A 26,885-nucleotide genomic window follows, 5' to 3' on the forward strand; every position below is an offset into this window, starting at 1 on the left:
CAGCCGCGCGCCTCTACGCGCACGGCCAACTCGCTCGGTAATAATAATAATAATAATAATAATAATAATAATAATAATAATAATAATAATAATAATCGCCGGGCTGCGTGGCTCAGACGGTTACGGAGCTGGCTTTCTGAGTGCGTGTTGGCAGTTCGATCCTGGTTCAGTGCGGTGGTGGCAGATTTTAAGGTACCGTACTAAATGCGTCAGCCCCTTGCCGATAAATTTATCGGCATATAAAAGAACTCACGCGGGGCAATATTCCGGCACCTGGGCGTTTTCGAACACCATAAACGTTGTTAGTGGGATTTAAAAAGAAACCTAATAATATTGATAATCGTATGATCTAAGCTACCGTGTGCAAGAATTTTGTTCTGACAACATTTAGGTTAACTACGTACGAATTTCGAAATTGTGTTGTACGGTACTCTACCAGAAGGCAGAGAAACCGAAACTTTATATGGCGACCTATTGCTGAGTTATAATTAATTTTATCTGGTAAATACGAAAGTAGTCCGCCTCTGTGGTGTAGTGGTTAGTGTGATTAGCTGCCAACCCCGGAATCCCGCTCAGTCCGAGGGAAAAACTAACTCTGGAGGGTAGCAGATTAAGGAGGAGAAGAAGAGGAAGAAAATACGAACGTATTTAATATGACATTTAATTAGTTTTGTTTGAATTTCGTTTCCGTTCTCTAAAAATACCCAACTACATCTACCGGATTTGAACTTAAGACCTTGTGATCCGGATCAACACGAAACACTGATCCATGGAGGGAGCTAAAAGTAAATGGAAGCAATGCGAGACTAATCTGGAAGATGGGGTCTTGTCATCCCTATACGTTCTCAAGGTACCGGACCCTAGGGGGGTGCCGGATTTGTCGTTTTAAGAGATAGAATCAGCATCAGGAGAGGGAATTACTGAGATTCGGAAGTTCAGTAATTAATATGATTTGTTTTACGTCCCATTAACTTTTTTACGGTTGCCAGAATATTTTCCCGGTGGAAATCCATTACGTGCCTTTAAATTAACTGACACGGGGCAGGAGTATTTCAATACTTTCAAATACGAATTTCATCGAACTGAGCCGAAATCGAACCCGCCAAACTGGTCCAGAATAATTCTTACGGATCCATCTGAGCTACTCAGATAATTCGGAAGTGAAACAGCAGAATTCCGAATATTGTATTCCTTAAGCGCTTGACATCATGGTTACGAGAGTGTCATACGTTTCTGCTTGCTTGCTGACGATGCTTGTTGTTTTAAGGGGCCTAACATCGATGGTCATCGGCCCGATATACGTTTCTGGTAAGATCCCAGCTAGAATATGGTTCCAGTGTATGGGACTCTCACCAGGATTACTTGATTCGAGAACTGGAAAACGTCCAAAGAAAAGCAGCTCGATTTGTTCTGGGTGATTTCCGACAAAAGAGTAGCGTTACGAAAATTTTGCAAAGTTTGGGCTGGGAAGACTTGGGAGAAACGAGACGAGCTGCTCGACTATGTAGTATGTTCCGAGCTGTCAGTGGAGAGATGGCGTGGAATGACATTAGTAGACGAATAAGTTTCAGTAGTGTCTTTAAATGTTATTTATTTATTGCTATTTGTTTTACGTCGCACCGACACAGATATGTCTTATGGCGACGAGGGGATAGGAAAGGTCTAGGAAGTGGAAGGAAGCGGCCGTGGCCTTAATTAAGGTACAGCCCCGGCATTTGCCTGATGTGAAAATGGGAAACCACGGAAAACCATCTTCAGGGCTGCCGACAGTGGGGCTCGAACCTACTATCTCCCGATTACTGGATACTGGCCGCACTTAAGCGACTGCAGCTATCGAGCTCGGTCTTTAAATGTAGGAACGATCACAACATGAAGATAAAGTTTAGTATTCAAGAGGACAGACTAGGGCAAATATTCCTTTATAGGAAGTGGAGTTAGGGATTAGAATAACTTACCAAGGGAGATGTTCAATAAATTTCCAATTTCTTTGCCATCATTTAAGAAAAGGCTAGGAAAACAACAGATAGGGACTCACTCTGCCACTAGGGCGACTGCCTAAATGCAGATCAGTAGTGATTTATTTGATTCTGACCTTAGAAATACGGTAATCGGTTTGTTTTATGCGACCCCCCTGTGGGTGGGGGTGGTAGAATAATACCCATGGTATCCTGTGCTTTGTTGTAAGAGGCGACTAAAAGGGGTCTCAAGGGCTCTCGGTTTGGGAGAGTGGGTTAGAGACCAGGGGGGCCTTAGCTGAGTCCTGGCATTGCTTTCTCTTACTTGTGACAGGCTCCTCACTTTCATCTATCCTATCCGACCTCCCTTGGTTAATTCTTGTTCTTTTCCGACCCGACGATATTAGGTTTCTGAGGCCTACGGAGTTTTTCATTTTCAGGCCCTTCCTGGCCCTTGTCTTTTGTGGTCAATACCTTCATTTCTGGAAGTGTCGGACCCCTTCCATTTCTCGCTCTGATTAGTGTTAATAGTGGATTTATCCTCTTTAAACAATAATCACCACCTCCACCACCAATTTGTTTTATGCGAAACGAGACATACGGGTAGTACTTTGAATCTCAGGGACTCTTTTTTTTTTTTTTTTTTTTTTTTTGAATTTTGTATGCATGCATAAAAGGACTGAACCGGCTCCCGGGTTTTTTCCACTTTTTTTAGGAGGAGAATACGCTGTAGTTTGGTAAATTCATTCCGTATATCTATTACAATACGAACATACAGGATTATTCGGAGTAACACTTACAAATCTGTATTTACAAAATTATGGGAATATTCGTTTCTTTCGCTTGGCGACATTGTTTATACTACTTAGCTCGTCGCCATTAACTACTGCGTCCGGTGTCCGGTGAGATCCACCACTGACGTATTGAGTAATAGAACCCGAGTTTAGTTGTGACTCATAGTACTACCGCGTAGTACTGCTGAGAAGTGGACAGGGGATATCCTGTATAATTTTTTATGCAGAAGCTTCCTTAGCATCATTTGTTTTTTGTACTTTAAACGAGTTTGTGTCTACGTCTTGTGAGAAACGTTTAAATCATGGGACTTTCTGGCTGCTACGCAATTCTTAAATATCTTGTCGTTCTTGTGAACTTATTCTTTTGGGTGAGTGTAAAAGTGTTAATTTGGAGTAAGTTATGATTTTATAGCAGTTTGTTCTGTTTCTGGAAATAGAAGAAAACAAAATCATTTTAGCATTCGGGAAGTACCTACTGAGGGCGTTTACAGTTTTTTGTAAATTTAATTTTATTTCTTTTGTAGTTTTATTCAATAATCCCACTGAGGATGTTATTTATATGTTGGAATAGTAAAATCGTTGCTCCATTTTCTTGGAAATGTGTTGCATGAGGAGTGAAAAATATTATTGTAAGGTTCTGGGGTTGAACACCGTGAGGGAGGGACGATTGGTTAGGTCTTAAGAACATGAAGAAAAATCTTATTCCCTATTCTTGGGCCACTGCGTGTTCCCTTGTTTCTTTTCCAATGATTTGTTATGACCCTTTTTATTCACTATTGTCAGGAATTTATTGTTCTTTAACTTTCAATGTATGAACCCTGAGTACATTTATTTTAGGTTTGCCTGTTTGGTCTTCAGAACGTGTACGTGCTGTAATATTTCTGACTTTTGTTGTAATTGTTACACTAAACGTGACAGTTGTTTGCATACAATGAAGTCTTTGCTGTTAAGTTATCAAGTTTAATACCTGTATCTTATACTAGCTGATGTACCCATGCCTTGCTACGGAATACTACAATGTATACAGAATACACGTTGTGAGCAAGATTGTATTAAATTGCATAGCTCTTAATGTTACCCTAGAAATGCGACCGTGAAGTCACCAAACGTCTTTTCTCATATGAGGACTGGGTTAAGGAATTTTCATTGTAAAGGTGGGCCTGCTTGCTTACCATCAGTCACAATCAGGTTGGGGAGTTTCCATTATAATGGCAGACACTCACTCTCCACCTACCTTTTTACATGGTCAGAAAGACTGTGCTAGTGGTTTTCCAAACTGAAATGAACATAGGTCATTTAAATGACATCAGTAGGAATGGCACGATTAAAAGCAATGCCTTCATATGAAATACTCGATCAAATGAAAAACCACACATTTTATCACTTTTAACGAACAGTACTACGCTGCCGATCTAACGGTCCAAATTTCCAGAGCTGGAATGACCAAGCCGCAGACAGCTGTGATCTGTGAACACTCTTAGTCTTTTTGGGGGGGGGGGGGGGGGGAGGGGGGGGGGCGTCGAATACTGGAGAGTCCCAGGGCAAAAAACTATGCCCTTTTACTAATCTGTTTCCGAGGAGTACCGGCAGCAGAAAAATCTATAACTTGGAGACAAATTTTTCCTCCAAGCCAGAGGAGAAACCCCCTCTTCACTGCTAATTTTGAATAAAATTAATGGAAAATTTAATAAAAGTGAAGAGGAAGAAGCTTTTCTTTAGAAACTGCTCTTTTCAGGGTTTAATTTTGTTATTTAGTGAAAATAATTGTAATTCTAGACCAGGTACTACTACTACTACTACTACTACTACTACTACTACTAAGCGAGCCTCTGCCTTAGGCAGAGTGTGCTCACTTCTCATTCAAAACAGTACATCAGAGTAGGGATCGAATAGCTGGAATACTATGATGAACCAGTGTGTTATGTACCAGCAGTATCAGAAAATGTATGAACCAGAGGAATGGCATGCTAAAGAAGAAAGTTTTCCAACTCCCCAGCTATTTCCCACTAATAGTCAGATTGCTATACTCGGTACGCAGCAGTAATCCTATCTATCGAACTTGAGTGGCAGCATAAGAGACAAAGAACATCACAGCCAACAATGGTCAATGAAATGTTACAGGTTTTTGATATTGTAGGCCTTCATATTTAGTTTTCTTCCAACTCTGAAATACCACTCTTATAGTCGGTATGGTAAAACTGAATGAAACATAAATGAACAGAAATTGTATTTGTTTAGTACTTTTCGATAGGACCCTAATATAGGTACATAAAAATTAAATTTGGTGTGCCTTCCCCTAAACTACAATTTCATCCAGGGTGAATATAGTTCTTTAGAGCTTAGTCTGTGGTTTCTTACTCCCCGACTCTATATACCGATTTTAATTAAATTCTGTTAACCCATTTTCTCGTGGCTCGGCGTTGATATAGACTTAGCAACAAAAATACAAATTCATGAATATCTGTGTTATCATAACTGGTACGGTAAAAATGTATAAGACATAAATGATTGGAAATTTAATTTTATATAACTTAAGTTATGTGGTATTTATCGATAGGACCACTAATAATATAAATATTTGAGAATTAAATTTGAGGCCTCCCCCTAAACTAACATCTCACTCAGCATGAATAAAATGATTTATAGCCTTATAGCTTCCATAAACATAATTATGACGTGACAGTTAAAATCTATTATATATTTCGTTATCGGTCAGTTTTTTTTACAAGTTGCTTTAAGTCGTACTTACACAGATAGGTCTTATGGTGACATTGGTATACGAGAAGGCTGAGTGGTGGGTGGTAAGCAATTCAGTGATGATAAAACTGTTTAAGCTGCTGTCATGACATGGCTTCAGGGACTGGATGCAGATTTCTTTCCTACCAGCATTGATGCCTTGGTGAACCATCGGAACAAGAGTTGAATAGTAAAGTGTATCGGTGCCCTACTACTGTGTGGACATACTTCTGTCTATAAAATAAATTTTCTCCATGCAAGCTCTCGTTAACTTATTTTTAGAAGTACCTTTGTATATTGTAGGAATATTAATTTTCAGACTTTTTATCAGATAGCCTATGGACTGTCTAATATTTCAGTATTTTGACCTTATGTTAAAAGCACGTCCAGCCATAATATCAGTATAATAATTATTATATCCTATGATAACATCACTATACTTATGGGCTTACAGTCCACAACTGTTTTTAAGCTTACTTTCTTTTCATTTCTTATTTCTGTTTTGCTCATCTAGGGTACATTTTAATTACTTTATTTTGATTTTATTTATATTCACATAAATTGATACATAAACAATATTTACATCACAATTTCTATTCTTTAGGATTATTTCAAAATGTTTGGTGCAGTTTGCAGGACTTAGCTAAACCAATTATAAATTGACATAATAATTAATCTGAACTATCAACCAGGCATTTCTACATTAATGTACATATGATCTAAACAAAATTTATTGTGAAAAACACTTGACGTGAACATCTAACAGGATGTGGAGAAGGGTACAAATAACAGGGAAACGTCAAATCAGTCTCATTGGCTATTCCCCATCTGATTTTGGCTTAAAACAACATATCCAAAAGACATAACATTTATTCAGTAGAAAGGTCAAGGATTTTTACAGAAACAAGTTCAGAGACTTTTATGTACCTTTCAATCTTCCACATCAGTTACAGACAAATAAATACTCTGATTAATTCAATTACCATGAATTTTAAAAGCTACAACAACTCATTCAGGCTTATTCATCATTGTTGATCATAACATGTGCTCTGTTGTGACAGCATGTTCTCTAGGCAGATGTAAATACTTTTCACAAGCTTTGCACTGGAACTTTATTGGTCTGTTTTCTTCCAATCGCAGAAATCGCATCACCTTCAGGTCGATTCTACTCAGTCTCTATGGAGCCTGTACATGAGGAAGTCCCAAGATTTCCTGAAGACGTAGCTTGATTGTAGTTGGGATGTGTTAAAAGTTAAACCTTCGATTTCAAGTAGCTAGTGAGGAGGTGCTTGCGATTGTGCTGTTGGGATTCTCTTGTCTTTGATAATTGTATAGGCATTTATACCAGTAATATGTAGGAAAGAGAACATAACAAAAGTCTATTAATGTGATATTCTTGCCACGGAGCCAGTGCATTTCATCTCGCCCGCCTTATCAACCTCCTACTTGATATCATTATGGAAGGTAACCATTGAGGGTTTTGATCAATCGGAATAGTCGTCTTCATGGAAAGTAGCTTGACTTGTGTGACACAGAGTAGAATTTTCCTGAAAGCAAATATGTTCGGTTCCACTGGCTGGTTCTTAGATGTCATGAAAGGAGAAATTTTATGCTTATTCTTGCAAATCTTTCCAAGAAGTTCATTTTCAAGCACATCTTAAGCAAGAGGAACAGACACAAACCAGTTGTTGCAAGTAATAGTTTTACCACTTTTTGTATATGGGTTTAACCCACCTTTTTATAATTTGGTGTGGCGTGTTTTCACACTGGTATTGGCCTTCAGGCTGTCTTTCATAGTATCTCCATATTACTTGTTTCATACATGTTTGAATCGGCAAGTGCAAAAATCTTCATCCTTTACTTAGCCGGCTTGGACAAAATGTATCGATGGAAGTTGCATCTACCTCTAAATTCCATTAGCATTTCTTCAGTGGTCACTAGTTCTGACAAACTGTAGTGTTTCCTACAGTTACCAATTGACTTATCTGCTAAGTGTTTCACCACAGCTAGTTTGTCCGTCATTTTACGCTGGTTTTGGGTGTTGAAATCAAATTTGAAACTTTTCACAGGAAGCTTCTCATGACCATTGTTGGCCTGAAATATTAATTACCTGTATCACCGTTTTCCCAGAGATCCTACAGATTCGTGTGGGAGACTTCATGCCCCACCAAAAGACAAAAGACCTGAACATGCCTTCATCTCAACAAGATTGGTATGAACTGCATCTCGGGATCAAGATAATTTTGAACTAATCATTGACACATAACGTTTGTGCATGTTAAGATTTCTTCTAACATTTTATCAGTTAAAAATAGTTGCAGTGTTTCAATTGGCATCTTAGTTTTCTTGGCAACTTGTACTACTACGAGTGTTTTATAAAATTATGTTGAGGTAGCCTGACCCTTCTGTTACAGTTCATTACAGGCCAGTGGTTCCAATGTGTCCTTTTCATGCTGCTCACTTTGTCACTTCCTCTTCACATGTGGACTGTTCGCTTCCAGAATTATGATCACCATCATTCATGGCGTCTCGATCTCTACCATCACTCACGCCAACTTCATCATCCAACCACTGTTCGATTTCTGTAGCTCTCAGAATAAATTGCAGTAACTGCCTGGAAAGAGGACACAGTCATTGTTAATAGCTCATTTTTATATTGTGTTTATCAGACTACAAATAATCACGGATTGAAAATGTCAAAATAAGCCCATTACTACCTGAAGTTAATATGTACATTATATAATGGAAAAGTGCATGACTCACAAAAAAAACATGAGCATGACTTAAAAGTTGTCAATACACCCTTGTGGACTGAGACTCCGCAGGTCTGCAGGTGACAATATAAAACTCTACAAGCAGCAGTTTGGTGATGAGTGAGACATTTTTACACCATCATCATGATTGTATTGTTGCATGGGGAAACTATAACCCTTTCAGGCCTGAAAGAAAACTGGAGGTGTAAATTTTTTTGTGTATCAAAAACTGACTAAAATTCTCTCAAGTACATATATTTATAGTTTATTTTACAAAATAAAAACCATCATCTGAAAAAACAGCACCCATTTAATTGTGCGTATCAGGACTTAATTCACCCCTTACAAAAAAGGTCAGTACATGTGAACATACACATGATCAAATGTTCTATTTTACAGTGTGGAATGAAAAAAAAAAAAAAATTAAAAAAAAAAAAAACTAAAATCTTATACATTACATTTCGTACATAGAGTACGAGTTTTGCTTTTACAGTCTTTTTGGGGCCAGCACTCAGCACTCCCATATGGATTGCCTGTAGTGAAACCTAGCCCGCATAATTGTGCATATCAATATTCAAAACCTCATGTACAATAATGTATCTTTACAATTTACGTTCACTAACCAATTTGCACACTTTATTAATTACATTATGATATTCAGTAAAGTAATATGAATGCAATTAGGCAAGTACTTACTTTTACCAAGCTCGATAGCTGCAGTCGCTTAAGTGCGGCCAGTATCCAGTAATTGGAAGATAGTGGGTTCGAGTCCCACTGTCGGCAGCCTTGAAGATGGTTTTCCGTGGTTTCCCATTTTCACACCAGGCAAATGCCGGGGCTGTACCATAATTAAGGCAACGGGCGCTTCCTTCCAACTCGTAGGCCTTTCCTATCCCATCGTCGCCATAAGACCTATCTGTGTTAGTGCGACGTAAAGCAAAAAAAAAAAAAAAAGTACTTTTGGCTTCCCGCCATCTTGCCGATCAACTGTATTTTTAAACTCTTCTTCGTGCACCCTTGTGGTCAAGCGCTAAATAAATACTGAAGTACATGCTACATGTCCCACACAAGCACTGCAGTCTGGTCTCGTGCCAAAAAAACTTCAAATATGTTCAGACATATTAAAATATGAACCCACACAGTTGTGCATTCTGATAGAGATAAGAAGTTAGCCCCTTCTACTCGTTTTGTACGCCAGTGATACAAAAAATAATGAAATGCAGAGTTGCACTCCGCAGAAGATTAATAGCAATTCAATTAATAGTAAAATTCATCACTTGTAATAAGACTGATAGCATCGGATTATAATAGCTATTTGTGTAAAATATTTTCTCATTCCAGCTTGCTGGTCTTGCAATTCTGATTTTGTCAATATGGTTATTGACAGACAGCTCATTCTACTTGAGTGTTACGCAAGAAGAAGCTCATTATAATATAGGACTTGGCATTTTCCTCGTAACTGGAGCAGTACTTTTTATTGTTGGTTTCCTGGGTTGCTGTGGAGCATTCAAGGAGTCAACTTGTATGTTGGTTGCCGTAAGTTAACAGAAAAATATGATGTAAAATTTTTACAGTTATGAGTTAGATTTCTGTTTGATTTGATGAATTTATGGTGCAAGTGTTAAAAATACAACCCTGTGATACATATTTTATCTTCTAGTTCTTCTGGTTCCTTCTTATTGTCCTGGTGGCTGAAATTGCTGCTGCAGCCTGGGCATACGCTAATAGTGATGTCCTTAAAGAAATGCTTCGTGCAAATGTAAAACATACTGTTAAAGAAGAGTATGGAGTTATCAAATCTAGAACTGATACATTTGATGCAATCCAGAAAGGTGTAAGTACTCAAATGTTACAGGAATTCATGGAAATTGGCGTACATTTAGGTAGATAAATTCTGTTTCATAATGTTAAATTTAAATCAAAGGTAGTCTTCTCTAAGTTGAAGTGCAAATATTCTCGACAGAACGGTGAAATAAGTTCTACCATAAAATGAACCAGCTTTTCACTATTGTAAAGTAATAATGTCCTCTGGTATGTTTGTTTCCTGTGAAAACTTCACAGTGTGCAACAGTTTCTCCGCTTTTATTTCCTTTTTGTGTCACCAATTATTTTGTTTGAAAATCAAAATTGTGTAATTTGATACACAGTTCAAAAAAATTAGGGGAACATGGTTTGTAACGTCTGGTATGTGAACGTTAATTTGGTAGATGGGGTTCAAATGGTCGTACAGCATACCTTGAGACTTAGCTACTCAGAGTATGTCAAATCGAAGTTATAGGCCTACTCCATTTGTAGGCATAGCCCATGCAGTAAACTTTCAGGTGACTCCTCAGAACAAAGTGAATAGCAGTGCGTCCGTGTGTCGTCGTGAGGTACACCAACTATTGCGGTCATTTGAGCACGTTGTACGTCTCCCAGCACATCCCGTGAGACATCTTAACGAGGTTCAAGTCTCAAGAGCCGTCACTTTGATCCAGGAAGGATGGACTTTTCGTCGTGTTGCTGTGGATCTCAATGTCCCTCCATCAGTTATTCACTGCTTGTGGAATCGCTACAGTGAGACAGGCCAGTTCACAAGGAGGGTTGGACAAGGTCGTGGACGCATGACAACCCCACAGAATGACCGATATCTGACCATCTGTGCATTGCGGCGGCGTTCAGCAACTGCCAGAGAACTGCAACAAGACCTCGGGAGGATCACTGGAGTCATGGTGTCTGACCAGTCAGTAAGGAACAGGTTAAGAGAAGTATCCTTACGACCCAGACGTCCTGTTCGAGTGCCCCGTTTAACGCAGCAACATCGCGCAGCTCGCCTTCTGTTTGCCCGTACCCACGTCAACTGGCAACATCGCCAATGGAGACCTGTGTTGTTCACAGAAGAGTCCAGATTTCCCCTGACACAGCGTGATGGACATCAACGTGTATGGAGACGCCGTGGTGAGCAGTGCGTGTCAAATGTTGTCCAGGAAGGCGACAGATTCTGACAAGGTTCTGTGATGGTGTGGGGTGGCATATTGATGGCTGTACGGATCTTGTTGTCGTCCGTGGTAATCTTATTGCTGCAGAGTACATCGAGCAGATACTGCTACAGCATGTGTTGGTTGCTGCATACAGTGTTGGCCCTGAATTCGTACTCATGCACGACAATGCCAGGGCTCAAGTAGCGCGCATCACCAGAGTTGTCTTGCGAGAACTGGACATTCAAGAGATAGAATGGCCAGCAGCGAGTCCCAACCTTAATCCCATCGAGCATGTGTGGGATAGGCTTCACAGAAGTGCTCGTAGGCGTCCTGTTCCACCACAGACTCTCCAAGACCTCAAACAGGCTCTCATTGAAGAATGGGACTTGATACCGCAACGTGACCTCCGTCGACTTATACGGAGGATGCCACGTAGGTGCCAAGCTGTGATAAATGCTCGTGGAGGACATTCACCATACTGAAGCTCTCCAAGTGTGATAAAAATCCACCCTGAAGGACTATTATCACTTTGTTTTCACCCCTATTTGGACATTTCCATTTGTGTTCTGAAAATGAATGCGAATCCATTGTTCTTTTGTATATTTCAACAGTAAAAAATGAAGGTTTAGGTGGTAATATACTTGGGTGTGAGGTATTATTTTGTGGAGCATGGCATATGTTCAAAAGCATGTTCCCGTAATTTTTTTTCAACTGTGTATTTATAGACTATGATAGAGTAAAACGGCATTAAACCAATACGAGGCAGTAGTTCAACAGTGTAATGTAAGGATAATTGAATTGTACCGTGGAGATTACTGAGCGAGTAGGTCATGTGTTTCTAGGTGTATAGCCATTAGCTTACATTTGGGAGCTACTGGGTTCGAACCCCACTGTTAGCAGCCTTGAAAATGTTTCTCCATGGTTTCAGATTTTCACACCAGACTATACCTTAATTAAGGCCATGGTTGCTTCCTTCTCTATTCTAGACCTGTCCTATCCTGTCATTGCAATAAGACCTCTCTCAGTTGGTGCAGTAGCAAAATAGCAACAAAAAAGAAAGAATAAAAATCTTAACATTTTTAAAATTTCTAGTAGGCCTATTTCATGTATTTTTAAAAAAATATTACAGCTGCAGTGCTGTGGAGCTGAAAGCTACTTGGATTGGAAAGGAAGCAAGTTCGATAAGACAAATGTTGACAAACAGGGGGTGAAGAATCCCATTGAACTAGCTGCCAGTGCCATCTTGCCAATATTTAATGTCCCAGCCAGTTGCTGCCGTGGTAAAGAGACTGATACATCTTGTATCCTTGGACGGAATGTTGGTTATGTTGCTCGCATCTCTGGCCAAATGTATTCTGAGGTAAGAAATTGTATTTTACTGCCTACTGTAGCCTAATATTTTTCTAGTCCTTCTGGTTAAACAAGGCGTATAAGAGCAACTTTTCATCCACATATTAAGACCTAGTTTACTATTTTCTTTTTTCACGTATTTAGTGATATTTCTCTTGATAATTCTTTTTTGTAAATACAGTGAAAATTCCATAAGAAGAAATAATTTAAGTGCTTGATTTAATAATTCTATCATCCTTGAAATTAAAAAGAATGTCCTGTAGTTAGATTTCTTATCCATTAAGGTGGTCCTGTGACTAATAAAAAGATGCACTGCCCAAAAAATAAATTTGGTCGCTTTTTTTAAATATTCATACCTCTATGATATACAAACACATACATTCATCATTATAAACCGTTATGCCTTTCAGTATTTAGTCTGCAAGCCTCTTAGAATTTACTAAACCTCTTAACCCTCTCTGACAGAGTCCATTATTTTCCTAGGTAACCTGTCGTCCTCCATCACATGACCACCACTGAAACCAGTTTATGCATACTGCTTCATCCATAGAGTTCATTCCAAACTTGGCCTTCATCTCCTCATTAAGAGTACCCTCTTGCCATTGTGATCACCTGTTTGTACCAACAATCATTCTTGCTACTTCCATGTTATGAATAAGATATCTTGAATCCATCCAGCTTTCGCTCTCATACAGCAAAGTTGATCTGAAAACGGACCTGTGTAAAGATAGTTATGTCCGGGACCTTACTTCTTTCTTACAGAATGTTGTTGATAGCAACTGCAAGCTCACTACATTACTTACTATACTACCACTGGGAAATGCACATCCTAAATACTTGAAATGATCTTCCCATTCCAGTTTTGAATTTCCAACCTGACATTCAATTCTTAGGCTTGTTCCGTACTGACATCACTTCAGTCTTGGAAATGTTAATTTTCACATCATAATCATTGTACTTATTTGCAAATTCCAAGATAATTGTCTGCAGGCTTTCAGCACAATCTGCCATCAAGACAAAGTTGTCGGCATAGGCCACACTGCTTACTATATTTCCGTATTACTGAATCTCTCCCTGCCACTTCATACATTCCAGTAGATGAACCTTGTAAACTATGAACAATAAAGGTGAAAAATTACATCCTTCTCAAACCCCTGTAAGTACCTTGAACCAAGAACTCATTCCACCATCATACATAATGAAATGAAAACACATACACAATGAAAACAAAACACTTTCTTTGCAACAATTAAGAATTGAAATGAAAAGCACTGTGGACACCCAATATATGAAGTTGTTTAACAAAGTGTCATAAACAAAGTTCAGGCCGGTGTCCCCTTTCTTCCAAACGGGAATCTTCTGGTGCTTGCAGTGTTTAGGATTGTTGCTTTTTCATTTGGATGCATTGTTCCAATTGGTCCCGCATTAGGTATCACGTGGCACTAAGATCTTGTCACTGTATCATCGAGGAGTTTAAGGATCCATTGCAGCAGATGAGATCAGTTTTCGTGTCAAGACTTATACTTGCCCACATCGTAACAGATCCACCTCTATAAGCAATGGTACATACAGCACATCTGTTAGATGAAATCACTCCTCACATCTTCCCTAGACTCTGACAACCACCTGAATGATATAACATGTAACTGAATTCAACCGAGAACAGCACAAGACGCCATTCTCTTGGCTACCAGTGCAGATAATCTCTAGCAAAATGCATTCTCCTGTGATGATGTCATCTGTCCCGTGCAGTTACTTGAGCGGGTTCTTGCGATCTTAAATTGGCCTCTTGAAGCCTGTTTCTGACTGTTTGGTCACTAACTCATACTCTAGAAGCCTGCTGTAGGTCCAGCTGTAGTGGCCATACTGTAACTTGCTGGTTTCGGAGAGCTTTTAGATGCATAAAATGATCCTGCCATGGGGTTGTTTTTCCTTTGGTGGCTCATGCCAGGGTGTGTGACAGAATCCCCCCCCATGGCACAACAGCCCCGAAGGACCATGGCCTACCAAGCGACCGCTGCTCAGGCTTACAGATTACGAGGTGTCGTGTGGTCAGCACGATGGATCCTCTCGGCCGTTATTCTTGGCTTTCTAGACTGGGGTCGCTATCTCACCATCAGATAGCTCCTCAATTGTAATCCCGTAAGCTGAGTAGACCTCAAACCAGCCCTCAGATGCAGGTAAAAATCCCTGACCTGGCCAGAAATCGAACCCGGGGCCTCCGGGCAAGAGGCAGTCACGCTAACCCTACACCGCGGGGCCGGCGACAGAATTTCCAGTCTTCTGGAAACATTTCTGCAGATGCCAAATTGTATTCTGAGCAGCCCCTAATGTTTTAGCAACGTACCTCTGCGAGTAGCCTTCTTGAAGCATAAGTGTAGGAGTGGCTTCATTCGACAACTGCTTCTCTCATTTGCCTACCACAGTGTGCATTATTAGTCATGGCTTGTAAACACTCCACTACTTTTCATACCTTTCAGCCAACACTGATACCTCCTAAATGTCCAGATAACAGTGGAGCCTTTTGTTATCTAAACAGGGCATGTATTGCCGTTATAGTCCAATCCCCATCTCACTCTGCATTTATTCAATGTAGTTACGAACATGTGAAGACGACCAAGTTTTTTGCTGTATAGTTATTACCCATGCAGAAATCCTCGAAATAATTGAAATGGTGTAACTACAGTTGTTTATGAAGCCTTTCTGTTTTAAAGTTTTAAAGTTGCTCATTATTTATGTTTCCTCTTTTATCCCATATTTCATGAATTTGAAACTATTGCAAACTATCCCTAGCAAAGGAAAGGGTGATAGACATAAAGCTGAAAATTACAGGCCAGTAAGTTTGACATGCATTGTATGTAAGCTTTGGGAAGGCATTCTTTCTGATTATATTAGACATGGTTGTGAAATTAATAACTGGTTCGATAGAAGGCAATTCGGTTTTAGGAAAGGTTATTCCACTGAAGCTCAACTTGTAGGATTCCAGCAAGATATAGCAGATATCTTGGATTCTGGAGGTCAAATGGACTGTATCGCGATTGACTTGTCTAAAGCATTTGATAGGGTGGATCATGGTAGACTACTGGCAAAAATGAGTGCAATTGGACTAGACAAAAGAGTGACTGAATGGGTTGCTATATTTCTAGAAAATAGATCTCTGAGAGTTAGAGTAGGTGAAGTTTTGTCTGACCCTGTAATAGTTAAGAGGGGAGTTCCTCAGGGCAGTGTTACCGGACCTTTATGTTTTCTTATATATATAAATGATATGAGTAAAGGAGTGGAATCGGAGGTAAGGCTTTTTGCGGATGATGTTATTCTCTATAGAGTGATAAATAAGTTACAAGATTGTGAGCAACTGCAACGTGATCTCGAAAATGTTGTGAGATGGACAGCAGGAAATGGTATGTTGATAAACGGGGTTAAAAGTCAGGTTGTGAGTTTCACAAATAGGAAAAGTCCTCTCAGTTTTAATTACTGCGTTGATGGGGTGAAAGTTCCTTTTGGGGATCATTGTAAGTATCTAGGTGTTAATATAAGGAAAGATCTTCATTGGGGTAATCACATAAATGGGATTGTAAATAAAGGGTACCGATCTCTGCACATGGTTATGAGGGTGTTTAGGGGTTGTAGTAAGGATGTAAAGGAGAGGGCATATAAGTCTCTGGTAAGACCCCAACTAGAGTATGGTTCCAGTGTATGGGACCCTCACCAGGATTACCTGATTCAAGAACTGGAAAAAATCCAAAGAAAAGCAGCTCGATTTGTTCTGAGTGATTTCCGACAAAAGAGTAGCGTTACAAAAATGTTGCAATGTTTGGGTTGGGAAGAATTGAGAGAAAGAAGAAGAGCTGCTCGACTAAGTGGTATGTTACATGTTACCAACAAATTGTTAATATATCATAAGTGGTACGTTCCGAGCTGTCAGCGGAGAGATGGCGTGGAATGACATTAGTAGACGAATAAGTTTGAAAGGCGTTTATAAAAGTAGGAAAGATCACAATATGAAGATAAAGTTGGAATTCAAGAGGACAAACTGGGGCAAATATTCATTTATAGGGAGGGGAGTTAGGGATTGGAATAACTTACCAAGGTAGATGTTCAATAAATTTCCAATTTCTTTGAAATCATTTCGGAAAAGGCTAGGAAAACAACCGATAGGGAATCTGCCACCTGGGCGACTGCCCTAAATGCAGATCAGTATTGATTGAGTATTGATTGATTAGCTTGGTATTTGCACCTTCATTTACCTTCTTTGCCATGTCCATTTTTGCTTTTTTATACTTTTTTGTACTTCTTTTTTTTTTTTTGTGAAATGAAAAGTAATGACAAGATAGATTTGGTAAAATCAGTAAAATTGCATCATACTTGGTTGCTATTGGTTGTGACGTAACAACTTGCACTCTGCATTGCCAGTGCTTCTCTGTAGCATGTTGTCACAGTCTCATTAGCCTTTTGCTCATATACAGTAGTGTTGTGTGTGACAGTTTTGAATCTCTGTGTTATATTATTATTCCTATTTTTATTTGTTTTTTATTTGTTTGTTAGTTTCTTTAATACTGTTATTTTTGTTTCTTGTGGAAATCACAGGTAACGGCGGTGTTCTTATACGAGGCCATCCTATAGAAATTATTTCTGTCACCAGGCAGGTTTTCAAGTACGAGATTGAAAAGTTTACAGCATTCTAATTTTCCTTTCATTCCATTCAGCCTGGTCACAGAAAGAGTTGTAGTAGCTCTACAGATAAGCCAAAGTTTTGTCAAGAATTTATGGAATGCACTTTGCTTTTGCTGTCTACTCCTGGAAGCCTTCCCATCATCAAGATTGATTCTTTTCAAGGAGATTCAATTAGGCAATGTATTTGCAACACAATAAACTGAAAAAATTGACACTTAATCTGTGACAATTAAGGGCAGCGAATCATCTTTCAATAATGTTGTGCACAGTAATGGTTTTGAATACAATACCACCAATATTAGGAAAGTATTGTTAGATGGAGGGAATATTGTCACTCCTCGCACTACATTCTTGAGAGAAATGTTGGGTAAAAGTCTACTGGATGTGGTGTGGATGAAACGTGGGTAAATTTTGGTCCTGCCTAGTGCTGGGGACGGAGCGGAGCGGAGCAGTTGTTGTGACGTCATCACCCGGTAGTACCGAGTGAACTACCGAGTGAATGTCCTGACGCGGGACGTTTAAACACGTTATAGGTTGATGATGATGCTTGTTGTTTTAAGGGGCCTAACATCGAAGGTCATCGGCCCACGTTATAGGTACGGCACTGCGAAGGTATTGCATCCCCCTATTAATACCCTTCTCTCACAACATAACAACTGTAAATAACTGCATATATATTCACTATAATTGTTATATACGTAACTGCTAGGGAGTAGGAGGTAGTATGTGGAATAAATGTTAGTAACTCGTATAGTTAACTCATTCGAACAGTGAAACAAAGTATGGTGCATACCTACCGAAAGGGTTTGTATACAAGGGGATTGGAAGTTAACAGAAAAGTAATGTATTAACAATTATTTCGTAAGTTCGTGTGGTACGGTACGCTGTTAATGAGAAGAATAACCTGAATATAAAGAATCTTATCAGAATATAATGAAAAACACTGACATAATTTCATCTACAGGATGACAAAAGTAATTACTTAAATGAACGTTGACTGGAATGTCCTTCTTTGCAAATGTGATTACAAAAACATATCTGACAACATACTACTACACGTCCCAATGCCAAACAGCTATCAGTAGAATGCTTCTATAAATACAGTTATTATATTATATTATATTATATTATATTATATTATATTATATTATATTATATTATATTTGATGTGCCACCACCCGTCGCGTATGTGCGGCCACAAAATTTGCATTTTCTATGTTTCCTATTATCAGTGATGTCAAAAAACTGCCAGGCATCCGACGGTTTTCGTGACATTTGTGGAACAACGTTCTGTAAAAATTTCTTTAAATTCCTTTAAATGTTCTAAAAATATAACTACTATCTACGAATGAGTTTAAATATCACACTAACACCACAAATATAATCTAACAGACTTTACATTATCTACAAAACATAACAAGCGTAGGAAATATGTACGTTCATTCCAAACACACAGATTGAATACAGGTACTTTCGTACGTGTGTTGTGCGCTACACTGTGCTCAGGTCCTCCGCGAGTACTGGCAGTTGTAAGCGGAGGGAATCGGTGGTGCGCTCTACCGCTACAACCGGATTACTCATCGGTATTACTCGCTCCGTCCCCACCTCTAGTCCTGCCCCTTCGAAAGAATGGCAAAGTTGGCAGGTTAATTTTTCTTCATGGATTTATCAGTGGTGCACTACTTCTCTTTAAATCTAAGAAAAATGAAATGTCTTCCACTATTAAAAAAAAAATATATATATTAAAAAAAATCAGATCTTCTCAGTTCTGATTAATGTTGCGAGGATTGTTGCCTAGGTGTCCTAGTTACGGGCTCAAGCAATCTCAATCTCATTCCAACAACATTAAAACTACCAATCCAATTTCTCCAAAAAAATTTTAATTATACCGTATTTACGCGAATAATCCCCGGACTCTAACTTTAGGAAGGCTCATTTTGAAAAAAAAAATGCCAACATTGACGCAAATAAAACCTGCACCCCAATTTCGTGCATCAAATTTTTTTAAAAAATGCGGGGATTATTCGCGTAAATACGGCAAGATGGCGGCAAGTGAGATGTTCGAGTAAAGTTGCTCTTGCTACACCCTGCGTAAATAGAAAGTTAAGTTGCAGAAAGTGCTAATCCGTGTAAACTAAGTTATATTTTCAAGTGCCTTCTTCCTTAAAAAGTAAACACCATGTCTCTGAAGGAAGTAGCTAAGAAGATATCGGCTTTTGAAGATTCCATGAAAGACTTTCAAGATCGCCTAGACTCAGCAGTCAGTGCCGCCAACCCACCGAACGTGCTCCAAGCGCTTGGCGGCGAGTTCCAGGCATTCAAGAAACAGGCCAACGAAGACATCTCTAAACTTAAAGGGGAGTTGAAGGCTCTGGAAAATCGGCTTCAGAAACAAGATGACGTTTTGGATGAGGCCGAACAGTACAGTCGCCGGAACTGCCTTTTATTGCATGGTGTGCCGGAACAGCCGTCCGAGGACGTTTACATCAAAATGCTAGAGACACTAAAAAATAAACTCTCAATAGAACTTTCAATTCTGGATGTGGATCGCTGCCACAGGCTGGGCCGCCGTAATCGAATGTCTGCTGAGGTGGTCTCACATGGTAATCGACCGATCATTATCAAGTTCCTTCGATACCATGATCGTGATCGAGTGTGGCGCGCGAAGCGAGCTTTGAAGGGCAGTGGACTCATGCTAACCGAGTCTCTCACAAGTGTGAGAAAAACATCCTTAATAAGGCAAGGGGTCTATGGGGAATGCAGAAATGCTGGACTCAAGATGGACGCATTTGTGTTTTACGGGAAGATGGAAGTAAAATTCAAATATGCACGATGGCTCAATTAAAAAACATTGCAGGGAGTAGGTTGAACATGTGAACTTAGTGAAATAAATTATGTGTATACTAATTAGTTTTTATTTGTGTGTGTGTGTGTGATTGTGATTGTGAAAGTCAGTGGATCTACTCGCCAAGCTGTTCGGGTAAGCTCATTTTACTTCTTGTTTAATTGTATGTCCTACTGCTTAGTTTCAAATGTTCGTTGACCAGTACAACGGTAATACCATTGACCTGCATTCCTCTCCACAGCCCTCACCCACCCCTTCTCTTTTGTCCCTATCACCTTCAACAGGACTTGTGTTGCAAGAGCAGCTCAGTAGCCACCCGCGATCGTTACATTGTTGCCACCTAAATGGTCCGTCATTATTAGCTCATATGGAGGAGGTACAGGCTATTTTTGAAGTGAACAATGTACATATTATTGGAATCAGTGAAAGCTGGATGCGTACAGACATGCCGTCATCGGCAGCTAACCTTGACAGATACTCAATATTACGCCATGACCGCACTGACAAAATAGGTGGTGGGCTTCTACTTTATTACAGAAATGACCTGAAATGTAAGATAATTTCCACTTCTGACCCAAGACTTACACTACGACCAGAATTTATGTTTGTAGAATTAGACTGCCATAAAAAGATATTAATAGGGATTGTATACAAGCCACCTAAAATAAGACAAGACTGATGATTTTGAAGAGGCATTAGCAAATCTTATCTCGGCATATGATGACATTATAATCATGGGTGATTTTAACACTGACCTTTTAAAGCAGACTAGTGAAGTGAATAACCTACTGAATTTATTTCTCGCCACAAACATGACTGTTCTACCCCTCAACGCTACTAATCTCGTTCATTACTCTGACCGCACAAGTTATACCTTAATTGACATTGTGACAAATCAACCTCAGAAAGTAATTAAACACGGACAGATCCCTGCTCCTGGCATCTCTTCACATGACCTATTGTACATGTGTTACTCTACGCGAATACCTAAGTACAAACTACGCTACATTACAATACGAGACTTACGACATATGGACCGGAATAAACTGCGCCACGATGCATATAACTTGCCTTGGGACAGTATACGTAATTTTCAGAACATAAACTCTAAAGTAAACTAATTCAATTCAATGGTACTGGAAATAATTGATAAGCACGCACCAAAGAAACAGGTAAGAATCATTCGCCATTCATCCGGGTGGCTAACGGCCGAGATAAGATCTGCTATGGCCAGTCGTGACAAACTGTACAGACAATACAAACTGACGCATGACACAGATGATTTTGAGCGGTACAGGATTCTGAGAAACAGAACAAAGCAACTAATTAGAAACTCTAAATATAAATACTTTCAGGAACTGATGAACACTAACGCCCGAGACAAAAATGGAGTAAATTACGTACGTTAGGTATAGGTAAAACCGTAGAACAACATGTACCAAGCATATCACTAGAGGCTTTAAATGATTACTTCGCACGGCCAAGAATAGCCTCTACCTCCTTCCCTAAAAGTTCACTACCCTTGTTTCAACAGCATTCTGTGCATGAGCAATTCTCTTTTAGAAATATCACTTCGAATGAAGTTAAAGGTGTGATATACTCTATTACATCTAATGCCACAGGTAATGATGACATTCCTATATCGCTGATTAAAGATATCTTGGGAGCTGTTCTGCCAATACTAACACATATATTTAACTACTGCCTGACAAACGGAGTGTTCCCAGATGTTTGGAAAGATGCACTAATTAGACCCATCCCGAAGAGCTCCAAGTTAGATTCTCCTTCAGATTATCGTCCAGTGTCCATCCTACCATCCCTATCCAAGGTACTTGAACGCCTAGTTCACACACAAGTTACTGAATACCTTACCAAGCATTTTCTCCTCAATCCTTTCCAATCCGGCTTCAGGAAAGGGCATAGCACTGCGACAGCTTTATTACGAGTGACAGATGATATTAGACGTGCAATGGACCAACGGGACATGACTGTACTGGCATTATTAGACCTCAGTAGTGCCTTTGACACTGTCTACCCTCAGTTACTACTGCACAAACTTCGAGAACTAAATTTTAATAGTGTGTCACTACGGTTCTTTTCCTCTTACCTTAAAAATCGCTGGCAACTTGTGACAGTGGGAAATATGACTTCAGGGTGGCAAAGTAAGACCCTCGGTGTCCCTCAGGGTTCGGTCCTGGGACCACTGTTATTTATCATCCAAATTAATGATATATCGAAAGCTCTTAAATTCTGCAAAGTGCAAGTGTACGCAGATGATGTACAAATTTACTGTCATTCAAAACTGAGTGAGTGTCGGTGCGACGTAAAGCCCCTAGCAAAAAAAACAAAAAAACAAAAAAAAAAACGAGTGATATTGATACTGCAATTACTAAAGTAAATTCCGACATGAAAACAGTTTACTAATAAACCCGAATAAAACTCAAGTTATTATTATTGGTACCAGTAAAAACCTATATTCCCTTAAGCAACGGGACATCTCTCCAATAATTTTAAACAATGAAATCATACCCTACTCTACTTCAGTGACTAACTTAGGAATTATGACTGAGACCCTAAATTGGACTCAACAGGTAATAAGCACATGTAATAAAGTACACAAATGCTTATATCCTCTGAAGCGATTCTGCAATGCATTCTCGGTTCGACTTAAAGTACAACTAATTCACTCTCTTATACTACCTATACTTGACTATTGTGACACTGTGTTGACTGAAATTACCTGCGACAGTAACAAGAAACTCGACCGGAGCCTCAATAGCTGCGTAAGATATATATTAAATCTGCGATATGATGCTAACATATCACCATATTATAAGGAATTGTCGTGGCTTCGAGTGCACCAGCGCCGTGAATTTCACATGTTATCACTTCTGCACAAAATACTTGCCACTAATACTCCCAACTATCTTTCTTCACCTTTTTCTTACCTCTCTTCATATCATGACCACAATACGAGATCTGGCTCCTCTCTTACCATACCTGTAAACCGCACTGCTGCTTACAACTACTCCTTTATAATCTCTGCGTCCAGGGCATGGAATTTGCTACCTGCGAACATTAGGGACAATCCCTCTCATCGCAAGTTTAAAGTGGCGTGCCGCGAGTATTTGTTGAGTAGATCCTGTTGACTTGCTGGATAATTGTTGAGTGAATGAAAGAATGAATGGGATGAATGAACGGATTATTGCAGTGTATTTTACTTTGTGTATTTTAAAATTAAGGATTCTTTTGTTGTCATTTTTAATATTATTACAATTGTTTTTGCTATTAATATTATTTGTGTTATTTGTATTTGTAAGTACTGTATAAGTTATGTACATGTATACTCGTCTAGTGGTTAAGTGTAAGAGAGGGCCTTGAGCCCTAACTTCGCCACCAATAAAGGCATTATCTATCTATCTATCTAAATTAGAATTTCATCCCCCAATCAAAAATTTATCGAATACAACATTCAATGAAACAGAACTCGATATATTGAACAGGGGATTGAAGCACAGTTGGTCAGATACATTGTTATTCAACAACCTTACCACAATAATTATGGAAACTGAACTAGCTATGAACAAACTTTGTGTCGAATGCTCCAACGAAGTAAGATATGAAGTCAAAGATTATCTAACTATACCAGTAGTCTCCAAAAACTATTATAATAATAAACATCTCGCACAATCTACAACAAAAAATGCCTTTCCCAAAACACCAAGATACGTCACTATGAAACAGTTCTGAAGCCAGTAGTTCTATATGCAGCCGAAACCCTGTCACTAAATGCCAACAAAGGACTCCTTGAAGAACTGGAGAAAAGAGAACGCAAAATTGTGAGAGGAATCTTGGGATCAAAGTACAGAAATGGAATCCATCAAAAGAGATCCAACAATGAAGTCTACAGCAAAATAGAGAAAATTACCGACACAATCAGAAAAAGACGGGCACGATTTTACGGTCATCTGAAAAGAATGGACGGAAGAAAGTTAACTAAAGAAATCTTTCACTTATTTTATTCAAACCCCAAAACCACAATTCCCTGGTTTAGAAATACCAAAGACGACCTGCAAATGCTACATATCTCAGCTGAAGACGCCCTTAACAGAGATCTCTTCCGCAAGAAAATATTGAAGAACGGGCTAAACCGAGACGAGCAACCGAAGAGAAGACACGGTGCCCCTTGGACAGAGGAGCGTAAGCAGGCCCACTCACAAAGAATGAGAGAAATTTGGGCTCTAAAGAAGGCCAAGTTTAGTGTCAAATGCAACAAGACTTAACGTGGTCCTTGATGGCCCCAGCGAATTATATATATAATGACATTAACAACAAACAACTTTAAGAATTCAAAGAAAAAATCAGAAATAAGCACCTCTTAATAACTATGTCTTTTCACGAGAGTTCAATCCTGATGTAAACAAATAGGGGGAGCACGTTGCTTTTGCACATGGACATAACACGTAGTTGATTGGAGAAGCAACAGTCGCACTCACTCGACTGTGTGCGAGCTCGAAGGAAAGTAGTACGTGGCATTAATTTTATTTTATTTTACTTTATTACATTTAGAGAGTTTGGAAGAGTACATAATCAAATGGTTGTCATATATACCGGTATATACATTTTTATATACAAAATAGTGATTAAATAACGAGAAATGAAGGCACAAGGCGTGATGTAATACAGGAAGTCCTCTCGTAGTGAGGGAAAGTCCCAAGTTGTACAGTGTGGAGATAAGGAGTTGCATCTTGCAGCAGCAGTCGGAGTCAGTATCCATAGTGAGAGGAATGGAGCAAGAGGTAGGACCATCGCGTGTAGTGAAGCACAAAAGATGAAAACCGCTCAGAAGTGACCATAGGCAGTGCATTGTGAATATGTTCAATAAACTAAGTGAACAAAATCCCGGTTTAGTCGTTTATTCAGAAGTTCAGATTTTCGCACTGTTGTCGTATGGTATGCGTAGCCCTGTACTTCCGAACACGAGACGTTGATGGGGTGGAGGTTGGTGCTGCACGCTCAGCAAATCACAGCTCTTTCTTTGGCGGAGGCGTGGACATACCCTGTTTACATCAGGATTAAACTCTCGTGAAAAGGCATAATAGAGCCAACAAAGGTAACATCTGTCATCGTGGACAAAAGCGAATACCTAAACAAAACTTGGCAGTTATTTTTGGATGATGCATTCCAAATCATCAAGAATGAGCCTACTAATCAAGTTCAGAAAAATCTTATTTGCGAGACCTAGGGACTGTTTCATTGTCATGCCCTCTGTGGGTCTTTTCTTTCTTTTGTCAATAACTTCATTCTTCAAAGTGTCATACTACTTTTCCTTCTGATTTGTGTTTGAGGATGGTTGCCCTGTTGTGTTTCCTCTTAAAACCATTATCACCACCACCACTCTCCTTTCTGAAACCACGTCCTAACAGGTAAACAAAAGTCCACTTTTACTGTCTCAGCTAGGCAAGCCCTTTTCTTTATCTCCATTTGGATCTAATTTATCTGTGATTATATGTGAACAGAGAGGAAATTTATTTGGCTTTTGAAGGTTGGGCACTTTTTGTATGACTTACTTGAAACAAAATTAAATTTGTCATATTTCATTGTCATTTTTAGGGTTAGTTTGAGAAATGGTGTGTTTTACTTGTTCATCCTGTCTTGTTTTAGGGTTGCATCGACAAACTGATAAACATTGTGGAGGAATACAAGACGCCTGTCATTGTTGTCGGATTCATAATAGGTATCATGCAAGTATTAGGACTCATATTTTCTTTGGTTCTGTGCTGTGCTATACACACCACAGATCGCTATAAGGCTTAACTTCTCTCTTTCGCTCTCTCTTTCTGTCTCTCACTCTCACAGTTATAAGGGCAAGGAGTTTGACAACACAGAATTCTCCTGTATTCTCTTCCCACTGTTTTAAGTGTATAAGTTACCAATGACTGAAAGTTGATTGGTTGATGAGAATATGCCATGTGTCACTCAAACTTCTTGCTTCAGCTTGATACCTGTGGATAATTGTAGTGCCATTTGAAGAGTTTTCATTTCAGTTCATTTTTCTGTAACCATCTTGTGAAACCAAAGATTCATTAAGTGACAGTTACTTGTTACTTTAACTTTTATTAAGCTGAGTAATTTTTCTTCTCTTTAAATCTTACTCAGTGACGTAAAATTTTATACAATCTTTTACTTTCTTTTAAACTAGTAAGTATTTTTCTTTAATTGATAAGCAAGAGAGAAAAGAAATGTTGTCATGATACAAGTGCATGCACACTCACACAATTAACAACGTGAGAGGTGGTACCAGAGATCGATATTGGCATTGTGTATTGTGAAGGTAAGGAAATCGTGCAGCCAATTTCAGTTCAGTTCTAGATTTAAAATGTGGTAGTGTTCTCTTATCCTCATGATTGTATGGTGAAATCCCCGTGCTGTGGGATAACCATGTCAGTAGATTGAGTGACAAATTACAGAAAATCTTTCTTCTTTTTTCTTTTTGCCTTTTCCCAGTTAGGGTCATTGCTAAATTTGGATTAAGCCCTGTTTTACGGTCGGATCCCTTCCTAGCGCCAACCCTATTCACAGGGTCATACTCACTATTGAGTGTTCTGTGGTGGTTGGCGGTATGGCATATTGTATGTACATGAAGTTTGTGTGATCGATTACTGTACAAGTATTGCATGAAAATTCTGTTTTCATATATTAATGAGATGCGATGCATTGTGGAGGAGAAGAGAGGTCTCAAATGGGAAGATTTCCTGGACGAGGAGATATATGCAAACATGAAGAGATGGCGAGCGCTTGTACACCACACTCGCGAA

The 26,885-nt window shown here is 39.2% G+C and overlaps 1 protein-coding gene across 1 annotated transcript; it reads left to right on the forward strand.

The window, feature by feature from the left end:
* The first annotated feature begins 2,966 nt into the window (after nt 1–2,966).
* Nucleotides 2,967–26,885, forward strand: Tsp96F (Tetraspanin 96F). The gene is made up of 5 exons (XM_067144602.2): nt 2,967–3,117; nt 9,580–9,774; nt 9,899–10,072; nt 12,328–12,558; nt 25,732–26,885. Exons 1-5 carry the CDS (start codon nt 3,052–3,054, stop codon nt 25,882–25,884), a joined length of 819 nt encoding a protein of 272 aa, XP_067000703.1. The 5' UTR covers nt 2,967–3,051; the 3' UTR covers nt 25,885–26,885.

The sequence above is a fragment of the Anabrus simplex genome, chromosome 3, assembly GCF_040414725.1.
Source record: "Anabrus simplex isolate iqAnaSimp1 chromosome 3, ASM4041472v1, whole genome shotgun sequence".
Taxonomy (NCBI): Eukaryota; Metazoa; Arthropoda; class Insecta; order Orthoptera; family Tettigoniidae; genus Anabrus; species Anabrus simplex.